This window comes from Apus apus, chromosome 7 (assembly GCF_020740795.1).
Source record: "Apus apus isolate bApuApu2 chromosome 7, bApuApu2.pri.cur, whole genome shotgun sequence".
Classification (NCBI taxonomy): Eukaryota; Metazoa; Chordata; class Aves; order Apodiformes; family Apodidae; genus Apus; species Apus apus.
The window spans coordinates 31,840,713-31,857,224 of NC_067288.1; the positions used below are offsets into that span (position 1 = coordinate 31,840,713).

A 16,512-nucleotide genomic window follows, 5' to 3' on the forward strand; every position below is an offset into this window, starting at 1 on the left:
CCTTTGCGCTGTTACGCTCCCTGAAGCAAGTAAATGTTGAACTGAGATGATTCGCTTCCAGGGAGAAGTGTGCAGCTCCTCCTTAGGAAGGGCTCCCCAGATTGATCAGGTTTATTTCCAATGCAGCACATTTCAGCCTCTTCCTTTCCATCAGCGTATGCAGCGGGCTGTTTGCAGCAGGAGCAGCGAGAAGAAGGACCTGTGCGGGTTCCTCCTCTCAACCTCAGGCCCTTCTCGGCAGCGCGGACGCTCCCCGGACACCCCGAAGAGCAAAACCCCCTGCGCGGGTGAGGTCGGGCCTGCAGGGCTGTGTCCAGGCTGCGCTTCCCCGGGGCGAGAAACACAGAGAGTCCACGAGCGGGAGCAGAGCACGGGCCGCAGGGCGGAGGACGGGACCGGGGCGTCTGTCACGGGAGGAGAGGCCGAGGCCCCGGCGGGACACGAGAGGGCCGGGGCCGCGTGGCGGGGCTGCCGGGCCGCCCTGCCGGGCTCCCGCTGCCGCTGCCGGCGCCGCCTCCCGCCCCGCCCCGCCCCGCCGCGCTCTGCCCTTTCCGGCGCGGGCGGCCAAGATGGTGGGTCCCGCTGGCCGCGCTGGGGCAGGGCCTGGCGGGGCTGCGGGGCGGCCCGGGAGGCCGGCGCGGGCCGGGGGAGCCCCGGGGCGGGCCCCGTGGGGCGGGGAGCGCGGCTGCCGCCCGGGCCGGGCCTGCAGAGCGCGGCGGGGCGGCCCCGGAGCGCGGGGCCTGCGGGCTGAGCCCGGGCCGGGCCGGGAGGGGCGGCGCGGCCTCCGCTCGGGGAGGGGGCCGCTGCCGCGTGGCCGGGCACGGCGGGGCAGCTGGGGCCTCAGCCCCGGGCAGGGGCCGCGGGCAGCCTGTCCCCGGCGGGAGGGGCTGAGGAGGCGGCGGTGTGCCCGCCCGGGCAGCACCCCGGGGCTGCGGGTTCCCGAGCGCTGCTGCAGCCGCTGCGGCCTGAGCAGGGAGGGCGGCGGCAGCCGCGGGTGGCAGCGCCGTGATGTCCTGCTGGGCTTTGTGCAGGGGACGCCGCAGAGGGACGTTGTCATCGGCCCCGATGCCCCCGGCACGTTGCTTTCCGAGAAACACGCCGACTACATAGCTTCGTATGGGACGAAGAAAGACGATTACGTAGGTATCGGTTCGTTCGAGTAGGGCCCTGCTTTTATGGACAGCGGTAACAGCCCTTGCTTCCTTGAGCAGTGGGGGGACAGAGACGCGCTGACAAGCAAACTCTTCCGTGCCCTGCGCTCCAGAGTCTTAAGGAAAGGTGCCTGTGTTGATTTCTCTCGGTCCGTGATGAGTTTTGGCATGTATTATCGGAGGGTGAACCTGAAGAGTATCGGTTTAGCTCTAGAATTACTCTGAGACCTGAGAAATCAACTGGTGGTTGCTGCTCCATGCACTAGGATGCACAGGGAGTTTAGCTGCTCTTACCCTTGGCTCTTGTGATGGGACTAACACTGACTCACCACCGCATGGCTTCGTGCTGACTAGGTTTGACAAGCACTAGCTAGCATCGGTTTTGTAGCCACAGGTCGTGGGGTGTAGCCCAGAGCGAGAGGATCCCGGCGCCATCTGGGGAAACATGTCGATAGCTGCTGATGTCCAAAGCCCAGCTGCTGTTACTTTTGCTTTCCCCAGAAGAGCTGTGAGCATCGCTGCCTGTCGTTGTTGTTCTTGTGCTTGAGCAGCAGTGCCTGTTGAAAATGGCACGTGTAGGTAGCGCAGGGGCTGCCATCAGTGTAAGAGGGTTGCACAGGAAGTTGTGTTTCCGGTTGCAGCTGGAGGCGGCGGCAGTTTTGGCGCTGGGAAATAACTTTTGTTACATGTTAGACTTGCTGCTTCTGAGACTAGTTGGCATGCTGATTTGAGCAGTTGTTTGGATGCCAAGCTAGTAACTGATGATCTTGGATCTTTGAAACTTTTCTCTCTTGCTGCCTCTCCATTTGTTTTTGGGAGGGGCAGGGAAAAAGGGTTGTTGCCTTGCAGGCAGAAGGGGTCACAGGGCAGAAACGCACATTCAGACATGGAAACGACAGCTTACCAAGTATCTGGGTGTAGCTGTGAGGATAAACTGCATCCCTCTCCTCTGTTTGCCACTAGGTATTTCTTGCTGGCTCGTACCGATCCAGACCCCAAGGCTCCTGCCAGCAAAGCCTTCACTGGATTCATCGTGGAAGCGGATAGCCCTGGCATCCAGATTGGAAGAAAGGTGAAGGCTGTACCTCTTGCTTGACAAGCCAGGAATGACTGTTCAGTTCTCAACCAGTAATGCAACGAGTGGGCATTGCAGGAAAGGGCTGTGACGCCACGGCACGTTTTCTTGTGCTCACGTGCACTGATCTTTTCATTTTTACAGCGCACGGAAACCGTTCCTGGTGCGTCACCACGATGTTGTTAGTTCAGATGAGGAGCTATTGAGAGTGACCTTAAGCAAGATGCCTTTGGGCAGCTGCAAAAGAATCTTTGAGAACAACTCCAATGACAGGCCCCAGTACATGAGATGTAGAGTGTCTTGAAAGCATCAGAGGCAAGTGGGACAGTTGTGTCCATCGATGAAGTAAGTGGAGGGTGTTACGTGAGGGGCGGTGGGAGAGAGACAGAACAGAAGTAAAAGCTGTGTTTTCACATCAAATGTTCTACTGCTTATTGTTTGAGATTATTTCTTTGTAATTTTATTATTGTTTTCAGTTTCTTAATCTGCATATGCTGTCCTACAGTTCTTTATTCATCAAGAATATTTTGTGATCAGCAAAACCCGTCATCTTTATTGATGTGATGACGTGTGTCAGGAAGAGTGACTTTTTGCACTCCAAAGACTTAAAGAAAGGTGTCTCTGTTGATTTCTCTAGGTCCGTGATGAGTTTTGGCATGTATTATCTGAGGATAAACCTGAAGAGTATCGGTTTAGCTCTAGAATTACTCTGAGACCTGAGAAATCAACTAGCGGTTGCTGCTCCATGCACTAGAATGCACAGGGAGTTTAGCTGCTCGTACCCTTGGCTCTTGTGAGTAACACACTGACTCACCACCGCATGGCTTCGTGCTGACTACGTTTGACAAGCACTAACTAGCACCAGTTTTGAAGCCACAGGTCGTGGGGGCACCTGTGTTCTGGGCCCCATCAAAAGCAGTGTGCCCAGCAGGTCAAGGGACACTGACTCTCCCCTCTACTCTGCTGAGACCCCCCTGCAGGGCTGGGTCCAGCTCTGGAGCCCCCAACACAGGAAGGACACGGAGCTGTTGGAGGGAGTCCAGAGAGATGATCCAAGGGCTGGAGCAGCTCTGCTCTGGAGACGGGCTGGGAGAGCTGGGGTGTTCAGCCTGGAGAAGGGAGGGCTCCAGGGAGACCTTAGAGCACCTTCCAGTGCCTGAAGGGGCTGCAGGAAAGCTGGGGAGGGGCTTGGGACAAGGGCAGAGAGGGATGGGGTGAAGGAGAAGGGTTTCCAGCTGGGAGACCTTGGGAAGGCTGGTCAAGGAAAATACACTTTCAGCACAAGCCTCCCCCTCCCCTCCCCCTACCGTTTATTAACTCCTACTTTGCAAAACCTAAATGATGGCTTTTCTTCCTCGGGTGTTTTCCTTCATGCACCATGTCTGTTTGTGGTCACGAGAACTGTATTGAGAGAAGAGCACCCTAGTTTCCCGAGAGACCAAGACTGTCTGGGGATCTGTTGTGCGATTTATTGCACTTCGCCCGCTGCACTTCAGCTGTCACGCTGGGATTTTCCCACTGCTCTCTGGCTGGCTGCGCATCCTAATCCACAACGGGCCAATGCCATGAAGGTTTAAAAGTGTGTATCGTGTTAAAACCTTTTGAAAAACTAAGTGGCTAACGTGGTTGCAATTCTTCTTTTCAGATTTATGAGGGAACTGCTCAGATTCAAAGGATGATCGTAGCTCGGGAACACATTGGCAAGTTTAAGTCTTAAATGAGTCACGTGTGTCTGGTTCTGCTGTCCTGTTCCGAATTCTCGTGGAAGAGGATGTTGGTGCATTTCTCAACTGAAGTAAGAAGGCATGGAGAAAAAAACTTTTTTTGTTGTTCTGTACGTTATTAAGCACGACTTCTGCTCTCCCTGTCCACTCCCTCACTTCATTCTTGACTCACAAAGCTGGTGTTTTCTGAACCTTCTGAATTCCAAAGGGATTGGTGGTTCAAATACAGAAGGGGCAGGAAATGAGAACTTCAGGATGCAGTGTTTTCTCACAATGAAATTAGGTGATCAGAGTGTTGTTTCTGACTGCATTCTAATAAAATTGTTCTTGAGAAGTGTGGTTGGTTTGTATTCACTTAGCTGGTCCCATCAGCTACCTTGGGTCTGGTGCCCAGTGTCTAAGGAGCTGTGCTCTGCATCTGAGGCTGGAGGTGCTGCCCAACAGGAACCACAGCAGCTTGAGAGGCTGTGGCCCTTTGCGCTGTTACGCTTCCTGAAGCAAGTAAATGTTGAACTGAGATGATTCGCTTCCAGGGAGAAGTGTGCAGCTCCTCCTTAGGAAGGGCTCCCCAGATTGATCAGGTTTATTTCCAATGCAGCACATTTCAGCCTCTTCCTTTCCATCAGCGTATGCAGCGGGCTGTTTGCAGCAGGAGCAGCGAGAAGAAGGACCTGTGCGGGTTCCTCCTCTCAACCTCAGGCCCTTCTCGGCAGCGCGGACGCTCCCCGGACACCCCGAAGAGCAAAACCCCCTGCGCGGGTGAGGTCGGGCCTGCAGGGCTGTGTCCAGGCTGCGCTTCCCCGGGGCGAGAAACACAGAGAGTCCACGAGCGGGAGCAGAGCACGGGCCGCAGGGCGGAGGACGGGACCGGGGCGTCTGTCACGGGAGGAGAGGCCGAGGCCCCGGCGGGACACGAGAGGGCCGGGGCCGCGTGGCGGGGCTGCCGGGCCGCCCTGCCGGGCTCCCGCTGCCGCTGCCGGCGCCGCCTCCCGCCCCGCCCCGCCCCGCCGCGCTCTGCCCTTTCCGGCGCGGGCGGCCAAGATGGTGGGTCCCGCTGGCCGCGCTGGGGCAGGGCCTGGCGGGGCTGCGGGGCGGCCCGGGAGGCAGGCGCGGGCCGGGGGAGCCCCGGGGCGGGCCCCGTGGGGCGGGGAGCGCGGCTGCCGCCCGGGCCGGGCCTGCAGAGCGCGGCGGGGCGGCCCCGGAGCGCGGGGCCTGCGGGCTGAGCCCGGGCCGGGCCGGGAGGGGCGGCGCGGCCTCCGCTCGGGGAGGGGGCCGCTGCCGCGTGGCCGGGCACGGCGGGGCAGCTGGGGCCTCAGCCCCGGGCAGGGGCCGCGGGCAGCCTGTCCCCGGCGGGAGGGGCTGAGGAGGCGGCGGTGTGCCCGCCCGGGCAGCACCCCGGGGCTGCGGGTTCCCGAGCGCTGCTGCAGCCGCTGCGGCCTGAGCAGGGAGGGCGGCGGCAGCCGCGGGTGGCAGCGCCGTGATGTCCTGCTGGGCTTTGTGCAGGGGACGCCGCAGAGGGACGTTGTCATCGGCCCCGATGCCCCCGGCACGTTGCTTTCCGAGAAACACGCCGACTACATAGCTTCGTATGGGACGAAGAAAGACGATTACGTAGGTATCGGTTCGTTCGAGTAGGGCCCTGCTTTTATGGACAGCGGTAACAGCCCTTGCTTCCTTGAGCAGTGGGGGGACAGAGACGCGCTGACAAGCAAACTCTTCCGTGCCCTGCGCTCCAGAGTCTTAAGGAAAGGTGCCTGTGTTGATTTCTCTCGGTCCGTGATGAGTTTTGGCATGTATTATCGGAGGGTGAACCTGAAGAGTATCGGTTTAGCTCTAGAATTACTCTGAGACCCGAGAAATCAACTCGTAGCTTCAGGTACCCTTGGCTATTGTAATGGGGCTACGTACCGAGTGGGAAATTACTAAAATGTCAGTCTCATAGGGAGTCCTGAAGAGTATCGGTTTAGCTCTAGAATTACTCTGAGACCCGAGAAATCAACTCGTAGCTTCAGGTACCCTTGGCTATTGTAATGGGGCTACGTACCGAGTGGGAAATTACTAAAATGTCAGTCTCATAGGGAGTGTGGAAAGGGATTAATAGTTCAGTGTCCTTCACTGTACTCAAAAGCATCAAATTAAGTCAGCAGATGGCAGGTTTAAAATTAAAGGAAATGGTTTACACACAGTGTGTAGTTAATTTGTTAAGGTCATTGCCCCTTTGTATTGATGCTATATTTTAACATAGGTTCAAAGAAGAGACTGGGCAAATTCATGTAAAACGTATCTGTCAAGGGTTAGCATAACAAAGGTACCAAAGAGAGGTATGTCTGTGGTTGAGGAAGTCGCTGGAATGCTCAGAAAAATACCTTTGAGGAAATAAAACTGCATTGATATTCACTGTATTTGTGTGTAGTTCCTGAGGTGTTGGCTCCATTAGTCAGTTGTCTAATAGAGACACTTGTCATCCTTCCCCCAAGAGCTGTGGGAGCTCATGAGAACTGCACCCAAAGAGTGTGGATGTGTGCTGTGTCTGATTGTTTGTCTGTTAACTGAGGGTTTTTTATGGCTCAGTGCTGTTGATGTGCTTATCTGGTAAGAACTAAAGCTCTGCACGTTCTAGGAATACTGCATGTCAGAGTACCTGAGGATGAGTGGTGTTTACTGGGGGCTGACAGCAATGGATCTGATGGGACAGCTGCACCGGATGAATAAAGAAGAGATTCTGGCATTCATCAAATCATGCCAGCATGAATGTGGTGGAATAAGTGCCAGCATAGGTCACGATCCTCATCTTCTCTATACCCTCAGTGCTGTCCAGGTAAATGTACCAGGGTAATTGTAGAAAAAAATCATTTGTAGTTAATGATTTTGATTATTTCACAGTTATGCAGTAGATACTGGTGGATAACAATGGCAAAACCCATGGTAATATCGTGTTAAAAAAGATATCTAACAGACTAAACTTCAGGATTTAGCTGTATCATTTCCTAAAAAATACTCAGATTTGGGAACTTTATGCTTCCAGTGATCATTTAATGGTAACTGCCTTCTTGATAGGTTTTTTAATAGTCTTCTTGAAATGCTTCTTAGCTACAGGTTTTACTGGAGCTCTTTTGTAGATAATTTTGGATTTTATATATTATTCTTAGCATACATTGCGGTGAAAGGTATGAATGACCAAAAAAAAACAGTCAAGGTTTGGATTTTATTTTTTAATCTATATATTGCTATATCTTCTAACATTAATAATTACATTATATTAACCATGTATTTTGTAACATGTACAATTATGTGTAGTGTTTCTTCACTTTTATTACTGCACAAAAGAAACATTGTCGTTCTCATTTCCTTTTTGTTGCTCAAATCTGCTTTCTTTGTTTATAATTTTAAAGTGATACCAGTTTGTTGGGCATTTTATTTGGTGTGTACTCTTCCTTTGCAAAAAATACATCTCAATCTGTTTTTTCCACTTTATCTCTCTCCATTTTCAATTTAATTTCTTACTATATCTTGTGTCTTTTCATTTTGTTTTGGTTTTGTTCTCCCTCTCATGCAAACTGGTGGAAAAAATATGGAAAAGGCTCAAATGCTTCTGAACAATTTCTTGATTCCTTGCATAATGTATCTCTAATCCCATTTTCTGGAAGAAATATGAAGTGTTACAAATAAGTAAGATAGCATCCTGTTTGAGGAAAGAAGTGTGTTGCATTTAATTTTAATTTGAAAGCCTTAGGAGAGATGAATGCTGTTTTCTTAGGTCATTGATGAGTGTTGACATTTATTATCTGCTCTAAAGTTGATATTTATCACCACTTGAGCTCTAGGATTACTCTGAGTACTCTAAGAACTGGTAAACCAAGGTTTCTTTAGACTGAAGTCTGAGCTGTTCCCCAAACTCTTTTCACAAATTCTAATCCAGTATAAGAAGAAGGGGTGCAATTTGAGGTTGTCTACTTCTACCTATTAGAGAGGTAGCTCTCAAATACTTCATGTTACTAGGAAATATCTTCGTGCTGACTGAATGAAGCACCAGATGTGTGAAGTTTGAAAGCCTCAGGAAGGGCTGCTGTAATGTTTTTGTGATAAACTTAATCAGCATGTCTTAATAAACATCGATGTTTTTAGTGAACACAGAGTTCAGTCCTGTGTTCATAGCCAGAATGTTCAAAGGGTCATGTCTCATCTTCCTTTGACGACATTTAATTTTTATTTTTTGTTCAGATTTGCTTTTTAAGGAGTATGCAATGATTATGTATTTTCTGTTGGAATTGTACTTTCTTTTTTTTTGTATTTCTGGAAGACTTAACATTTTTTCTATCAGTTGAAAGATTCCAGCTAACTCTAGGTGTTCAATGTCATTGCTGGTATTTTTCAGGATCGGAACTATAATATTCCTTAGTTTCAAATGTTCTTTCTATTATGCTATTTATAATACATTCTAAATTACTGTATTTGCAGACTGCAAGTTAGGAGTAAAAACACAAAGCCAGCTGCAACTCAGAAACAGTATTGTTGTTTTCACGTGACTTTGTGTCGTACGGGTTTGCTGGTTCAAATCAGTGCTACTTCAGAAAACTTTATTCCCTACTATCACCTTAATTTTTCTCCCAGAATTTATTGACTGTTTAGTTTGTGTCTAATCATATTGTTCATAGGTTTTCTTAAATTATTGCAATTTTGTTCTACTCAATATATTTAACAATTTAATGTAAATAAAAATCTTTAATTAAAAATAATCATTGCTGACAGGCTTGGGCTGGAAGTGGTGTTGGTAACCAGCTGCTTCACTTAGACATGCACATCCCCAAGTAGCAGCAGTGCACAGGGTGCAAAATTGTAAGTCCAGGGTGTCATTATCCTGTTGCAGAATTAACCATAATCACATCTCAGTTCTACGTGATGCTGACATGAAAACAAATAAACCTGATTGTGCTTTTGAAAGGAGAGCTGGAAGCTGAAAAGTAACAAAAAATGAAAGAGTTCGGCTTGAATTGCCTGTATTTTTATTTCAGAATTTTTTGAAGTGTTTAGACAGACGTGAATGAACTGCAGTGAATGAAATTTTATCTTAATAAACCTTACCAAGTAATGTTCATGCTCAATTAAATAAAGTCCGTTCCCAATCCAAGGTGTTTTTTAAAAATTAAACAATTTTTAAAATTTTTTACCTCTCTTTGATTGTTACTGTCTTTTTTTTTTTTTTTAGATTCTTATCTTATATGATAGTCTCCATGTTGTTGATGTAAATAAAATTGTTGAATATATACAGAACTTGCAAAAAGAAGATGGATCATTCGCTGGAGACGAATGGGGTAATTTAAAAATCTTTAACATGTAGTGACTAGGTTGACATGTGTAAGTCTGTGACCTGAAATTTCCTTGGATAGTCTTTCTGCTCATGCTTTGTATGGGAACACTTGTATTTTCTGAGTTATGAAAGAGGAAGTTTTGTGAATGAAGAGTTTTGTTTCATTCCTTTCATAAGTATTCTAAACTTCAGTTCCCTTCATGTATTAAAAATAAATTGTCCAGCTCTTTAATGGAAATGTTGGGGGCATTTTTACTTGGATGTACTAGATAGGCTGCTCTGTAAAGAGTGTTTCATGGTTGCCATTTAGTGACAGTCAGTTACCATTTTTATCCATGTTGGCTGCAAAAGGATCTTTCACTTTATGGGAATGAGAAAAACTGGTTTTGTGCTCAGGAACTTCAGTTAATACTGATTTTGTTTCTTGAGTAAATTATTTATGAACAAATACGGTATTTTTAAGGTGTAGCATAAATACGTAGTCGCACAGAAATTTACCTCTGTGGAACATGTACATTTTATCACATCTATGACATGTCTGTGGTTCCCGGCGCGGGGCGATGGAGCGGCCGGGATGGCGGCACCTGAGCGCGGCGCTCGGCAGGGCCGGGGCCTGTGCCCGCGGGTTCGTGCTGCGCCGCAGCCCCGCGCGCTGCCGTGCGGGAACGAGCGGGTCGGGGGGATTCCTGGCAGGGAGGCGCAGCGCGGCTGCGGGAGCGAGACCCCTGGTGTGGGGCGGGACAGCCCGGGGCTGGTTTGGGTGTTTCAGCTCCTGCGTTCTTAAAGAAGAAAGTCTTGCGTCCGGTCGGCCGGACCCCGGAACATGTGCGGCTGGGTTCGGGTGTAAGTGTTGAGTCTGAATTGCTCAGAGTTTGTTCTGGAAGTGCGACATTGGCAGGGACCTGCCGAGCGTTCCTTCTGCTGTAGCTTTTTGGGTTTAGCTTCCAGGTATAAGTGCAAAAGAAAACTTGCAACTCTGTTCGGTCCTCCTCTAAAACCAAAAATGGCTTCTCCTGCTGCCTGGTTTAGGGCAGATCAAGAGCTGTGTCCTTGTGTGTGTGAGTCCCCTGCTCTGCAGTTACCTGGTAGGGCACTGCAGATAAACTATGAAATTCTATAGTTATGTGTAAATTTCCACTAGTTGAATTGAACTGGATACTCACCTGACTACACACCAGCTCAAAATGAGTTGTTTTATGTGCAGTAAACATAGAGATGACGTGAGGTACAATGTAAATTTTCTAAATGACCGAGGAAATAATTCATAGGTCAGAAAAGGAAACAGTACAGGGACCATTTAGGTCTGTTTTTTTGTTGTTTGATGTCAGACCTAGTATTTTAACATTGTTCTGTGTTTTCAGCAGTGGTTTAAATGTATTTTTGCTGCTGTTAACAACAATACTCTTACTTCATTCCCTACCCTTCACATTTTAGGAGAAACAGATACAAGGTTCTCCTTCTGTGCTGCAGCAACTCTTGCACTTCTGGTAAGTCCTAAATCATCATTTGGGCAACTACAGAATCTTGGTGCTGCTGAAGTTCCTGTAGTTAATGAGCTCAGCAAAGTGTAAAGTTGCACTGGTTTCTTTTCTGACTTGCAGGGAAGGCTGGATGCTATTGATGTGGGGAAGGCAGTAGAATTTGTTCTGTCCTGTATGAACTTTGATGGAGGATTTGGCTGCAGACCAGGTTCTGAATCACATGTGGGACAGGTGAGCTTTTCTTTACATGGAAATGTTTCAAATCGGCAAGCATCACCACCTGCCTGTAGAAGATTCTTTACAACAAGTATCAGTGATGTCAATTGATGCACCTTTCTTCTTTCACAAATGCCTTGTTCTAGTACCTTGGATAAATACGTGAACAAATAGGTAAATATATTGAGAAGATGAGCAGAGACTCAAGAAATTATAGTCTGGGGTGGGGGAAGACAATAAAGCAACAGCTCTTAGGACTGTATTTCAGTCTTCACGTGGTGAAGCTGGAATAGTTAGCCTGAGGATTTTCAGGGAATTTGAAATGGATGTTAATGGAGACTGGACCAGACCTGCACTGTCTGCTGCAAATCATAATAGAACACAAAGCTCAGTTGTGTCATATATTTATCAGCTGATGAACTGGCATAAAAATGAGCTGTGAACCTTCTCAAGGGGAGTCTTGTTAATTTTTTGAGGAAGGTCTGTTTTAAGGTGAGATGCCTAACTCAGGCATGGGAACATGTATCGTGTTTTGTTGTAGGCACTAAAGAGAGTTTTACAAGTGACGGGGAATTCTGAAAAATGCTCAGTAAAACCTTGTTCCAGTTACACAACTGCACTTGCTTCTCAACAAATGAACATATCTCTGAAGGAAGAGAATCTCAATTACTTCTTTCAGCAGAAAATTTACATTAAACCTACCTTTCCTTTTTTTTTTTTTTTTTTCTCCATGAAAGGGATTATGGCACTTAACCTGAATTTTTTCATAGAAATCCACTTGCAAGAAAATATTTTAATGCTGTTGCAATTAGCCTGTTTATCTTGCACAATTCTGGTGAACAATGCCATAGCCAGTATTCACCTCAGCACATGAAAATACCAGAGGTATTTTGCTGGGAAAAAGTGTTGGGTATTTTCCTCACCCCACACCACCCCCTTTTTAAATTGGGAAAAAACAATTAAACCTAGTACATGTACCTTATCTAGCAAATGTAATCTACAGTAGTATTGGCCAGGAGGTCCTAATGTCTGGACTATGTTCAAGGAAGTCAGATCAAGTAGCTGAACACACTCCTTGCAGCTGGAATTTCATCTGTTATGCATATTCACATGCTCCTTAAGATGCTGTAAAGGGCAGCTCCATCACCTGCACAGTAGTTCAAAAGTTTCCTGGGAATATCCCATTGATTTTGCAGTGTCCTTGGGTAGGCATGTCCCTGCTGATGGGTGCTGTTGTTGTCCTTTTGGGGGTTTTATTTGGCAAAGGCAGATATGAGCAGGCTTCAGCTAGTGCTGGCTTCTTGCTGCTTGTGCTCAGCTGCTTTCTCCTGAGTGACTGCCCGAGATGTGACTGCAGCATGCTGGTCCACTGCATGTGCTATTTCCCGGAAAAAAACAAACGGGGATTAATCAGTGCACATCTATTATGTGGCACATGGAAAGTAAGCCTGACGTGACTAGATGCATGTGAGGTGGCCACGATAGGTAATGATCAGGGTTCAGCTGTTTCTGCTGGAGAATTCCTTTGTTCTTCAGTTTGCTGTCCACAAGCCTGAGGGTAAGAGGCACATGCAGCAACAATCGGTAGGCTGATGCAGAATTTTCATAAAGGCCCTATTCAGCCTGCAGAAATCAGTTTGTGTTCTCTGGCTTCAGAGTCTGTGTTGTTAAAATAAAACTGTGGTTCTGCTTGAGCTTTTAGGTTCTTTTTCCAAACCTTGCCTTAGTGTCTTATAGTAATAAACTCTTTTCTATAATCACATTGTGTAACTGGCACTTTTATACAAAAGCTACTATAGCAAACTAAAACTCCTTTGAAATTACAAGTTGAGATGTGTGCTTATTTTTTATTGTTTGTGTGACTGTATTCCTGCTTTGAGGTCTTTCTGCATTTAGTTTGCTAAACTGTACTTAGTTTTTAAATACACAAAAGATTTATGTCTGTAATTTTAGATCTATTGTTGCACAGGATTTCTGGCCATTACAGACCAGTTGCATCAAATCAACGTTGACTTGCTGGGTTGGTGGCTTTGTGAACGTCAGTTACCTTCAGGAGGTCTCAATGGACGGCCAGAGAAGGTACTAGGTGGCTTCTTCTCTTTGTTCAAACTTCAATAGACATTACTTTCTCTAAAACTGAAGGACTTCTGGAAAATGTCATTACTTCCATGAAATATTTGGTAAACTTATGAAAGAAGTCAGGCTTTCATTTTGATTTTTGTCACTAACATTTGTCGTGCAGGCCTTAGCTGGCTTAGTTTGAGTCCTCAGTGTAGGAAGGTACTCATGCTGAAGGATGTCTTGCTGACCACTTGAACCAGTATTCTCTTGCATCAAGGCTTGAATATTTTCTGACATTGGGAAGGATCACTTCTGTAGGATTTGTACAAAAGTTACTGTTTTATTGGATGTATATCCTGAGTGTAATAGTGTTCCACATCACACGAGGAAATTGTGTAAACTAGAATAATCTCCAGTACCAATGGTGCAAACAGATAACCAACCAACAGATTTTAATTCCAAAAAATGAAAGTCGTTCATAAGAAATTGTTTACTTCTGAAGAAGACACTGGTTTTTTAGCATCTCCCACAGAAAGTTAAGGCTGTTTCAAAATCACATTCTTGTGGTTTTGTTTCTTGAAGAAGGAAAGAGGTTTGGAAAAAAGACTTCCCTGTCACAAAAAAGGGAAGCCCTTGGGAAACAGACTGCACCCAGGAACTCTCTTTTCTCTTTACCCCAAAGAAACTCCTTAAATGTTGTTTCTCTGCAACAGTATTATGGCAGCATACCTGGTAGTTTGCAGAATCGCCAATGACATTTGCAGTGTTATGTTTAAAACAAGATCAAGTAATAATCTGCTTCTCTGCTTGCCAGTTACCTGATGTATGTTACTCGTGGTGGGTGCTAGCATCTCTGAAGATGATTGGTAGGTTACATTGGATTGACAGAGAGAAACTGCGCTGCTTTATTTTGGCTTGCCAGGATGAGGAAACTGGAGGATTTGCTGACAGACCAGGAGATATGGTAAACAATCCTTTACTAAATAAAATACCCTTAGTTTAAAATTTCAACTGAAAAGCCCAGTTATCTCATTGGAGTGTAATTCGGCTCGGGATGCAGGTGTAAGTGCTTTGCAGAGCCTGCAGTTTGCTTTGAAGGAGAGAGCACGGAGGAGCTGCTTGCAAAGGCTCAATTGGGGAGCACAGGTTTTACAGTTCACTTGCACTGTAGTATTCCCTACTGCAGTCAGTTGCCATTCCTTACCAATTCTGGTTTCCTTCCCATAACACATACCACACAAATCATTTTGCACAAGGCTTCTTGGAAGATCTCTGTAAAACTTCAGTGTTTGGTGGTGGGTTTTTTGGGATGTGTGGGTTTTTTGGGGGGTTGTGATACGCAAGCTCTAGAGTCCAGGGCAGGCTATGTAGTCTTCAACTTTCTTGGTGGATTTACTTGATCTAAGTAAGTTGTAAGTTTTACTGGGAATCCTTACACGCCAGCTTTTCATCTGTGCCAGCCCAGCCACTGAATCGTCCCACTGGCATTTGTCTAGTTGTGGGAGGAAGAAACTTCCGTGATAACATTGTGGAGAGGCTGGTGGGATGGATGTTCAGCATGGCTGAGAGAGCAATTACAGTTTAGCTGATGTTCTCTGTGGTTTCAAGCAGAAATAATCTTGTCCAGGTAAAACGGCACATAAAGTTTGTATCTTTTAAGCTTTTAATCTGCTGGACAGATAAAACTATTATGAGACCTGGACAGATAAAAGTATTATGAGGGGTTGATCTGTAGCTTCATTTGCACACTTCTTGTTGGGGACCATCTCCCCTTCTGGGCCTGTCCATCTGTACAAGGAAATTTGACCTTGCCATTCCTAAAATGTACTCTTTATTATGTTTTGCTACATACATATTTATTTTACCGTTTCTCTAATGGCCACACTCATTCTGGGAAGGAGTAAGTGAACGTGCGTTTGAGCTTTGAGCATAGCAGTCAGTTGACAGGCATCTGCAGGTAAGCCCTGGTAGATGCATGCTGTGGAATTGTCTTGCCTGTCAACACCGCAGCACAAATGAATTTTTGTTCAGTTGCACTGTCTTCTCCAGCCACGGAGATTGGCAGTTCTCTTGGTAGCAAACCAAAGATTCCATACAAATGAAAAAGCTGATTGAATTTGGAAACAGACACAAACTTCCTTTCTTCCCTCAGGTGGACCCATTTCACACCTTATTTGGAATAGCTGGACTATCTTTATTGGGAGAAGAACAAATTAAGGCTGTCAATCCTGTCTTTTGTATGCCAGAAGATGTCCTTCGAAGAATAAATGTACAGCCTGAGCTTGTGAGCTAAGCCTTCGAGACAAAAGGTTGATGGTGCCCAGTTGCTTTGGTTCTACTAAGTTAAGTCATCTCATCTCTGAAACGATTAACAGCCTGTTAAACACTTTGAGACGTGTTTACATTACAAAAGTAAAGCAGTAGCTTTACTGTGGGCTTTGTTCCTGTGTAAACTGTATCAGAACGGGCTGGTTCTAATCTGAGTGTAACATGTTCTTTGGTTGTATATAAGAGGTGTAGAAACATTTCTAATCTGTATCTAAATATATGGCTTTTTTTTTTTTTTTTTAGCATTCAAGTCAAACTAATAATGTGAATGCTTAAGTTTTCTATCTCTGTGGTATCAGCCATGCTAGCATCCGTCTTTACACAAGCATGTTTTGATGGTGGATCACACAATACACTTTAAAAGAACATGAAAAAACCCACCCAAACAAAACTCTGCATAAGCCCTGCACTTAATGCCACTCGTATATTTAATTCTCCCTGTTCAGGGTTGCCATCGCGTTTACAGACTGAGAAAGGAGTTTTTTCTTCTGACAGTAATTGACACCAGTGAAAACAAAAATTACGGTTCCATTAGGAATATAAATGTATTAATTTATTGATGGAGTCCCTTAGACAAAATTTCACTTATGTTTGAAACAGAGCATACCTTGAGTATGTGTAGTGAAACTTGCTAAGCATTCTAGAGAAGGTCTCTCTAGGACAGTGACTTGTAACTGAATATAGAGTTGATCCTAAATTTGTTGCTGGGTTGAAATTCTTAATTTGTTGCTTTAAAGACAGTAATTGCCAACTCCTGATGATGGTGTAATTGAGAATAAAACTGTGGAAAACACTTGTTCTCTGAAGGATGAAGTCCTCTTTGTCTTCACAGAAGCTCTAAAATTGCCTCTTAATTTACATGCCACACACCCCCTGGATGAGACTGAATGGTCTTCCAGTTGAGATACACAGTGAAAGGTAATTGTGAAGGGTAGGAAGTATTTTATAATCTCTGTACCTATGCTTAAGCAAGCTGCAAAGTTGTTTTGAACACGGTTTTAAAAGCCCGCCCATTAGTTTTACCCTATTCCTGTTAGTAGAGAGAAGCTGGAACTGGAGAAGGTAACATCTGGGTGGAGTTCCAGCTGTAGAGAATGTTAAAGAGAGACTATGTGTGTGAAAGCTCAGGTGTTTCTAAGGAGTTTTTTAAGCCTTCTCTACAGACTTA

General features: G+C 46.3%; 1 protein-coding gene and 4 non-coding genes across 7 annotated transcripts; all 5 read left to right on the forward strand.

Moving 5' to 3' along the window:
* Positions 1-543: 543 nt before the first annotated feature.
* On the forward strand, positions 544-16,150 carry RABGGTB (Rab geranylgeranyltransferase subunit beta). Of its 3 annotated transcripts, none has more exons than XM_051625743.1 (9): positions 544-572; positions 1,032-1,139; positions 6,571-6,768; positions 9,157-9,262; positions 10,693-10,745; positions 10,860-10,970; positions 12,909-13,034; positions 13,831-13,980; positions 15,169-16,150. In XM_051625743.1, exons 1-9 carry the CDS (start codon positions 570-572, stop codon positions 15,307-15,309), a joined length of 996 nt encoding a protein of 331 aa, XP_051481703.1. In that variant the 5' UTR covers positions 544-569; the 3' UTR covers positions 15,310-16,150. The 3 variants fall into 3 exon arrangements, with proteins under 3 accessions (XP_051481703.1, XP_051481702.1, XP_051481704.1); XM_051625742.1 differs by lacking the exon at positions 1,032-1,139 and adding an exon at positions 5,454-5,561 and having other exon boundaries at positions 547-572; XM_051625744.1 differs by lacking the exons at positions 544-572; positions 1,032-1,139 and adding exons at positions 4,949-4,994; positions 5,454-5,561.
* LOC127387458 (small nucleolar RNA SNORD45) lies at positions 1,300-1,382 on the forward strand. The gene has a single exon (XR_007890136.1). It is a non-coding gene; the product is annotated as a small nucleolar RNA SNORD45 (small nucleolar RNA).
* LOC127387457 (small nucleolar RNA SNORD45) lies at positions 2,863-2,945 on the forward strand. Its single transcript, XR_007890135.1, has one exon. It is a non-coding gene; the product is annotated as a small nucleolar RNA SNORD45 (small nucleolar RNA).
* On the forward strand, positions 5,722-5,804 carry LOC127387460 (small nucleolar RNA SNORD45). The gene has a single exon (XR_007890138.1). It is a non-coding gene; the product is annotated as a small nucleolar RNA SNORD45 (small nucleolar RNA).
* LOC127387461 (small nucleolar RNA SNORD45) lies at positions 7,707-7,791 on the forward strand. The gene has a single exon (XR_007890139.1). It is a non-coding gene; the product is annotated as a small nucleolar RNA SNORD45 (small nucleolar RNA).
* Positions 16,151-16,512: the final 362 nt, after the last annotated feature.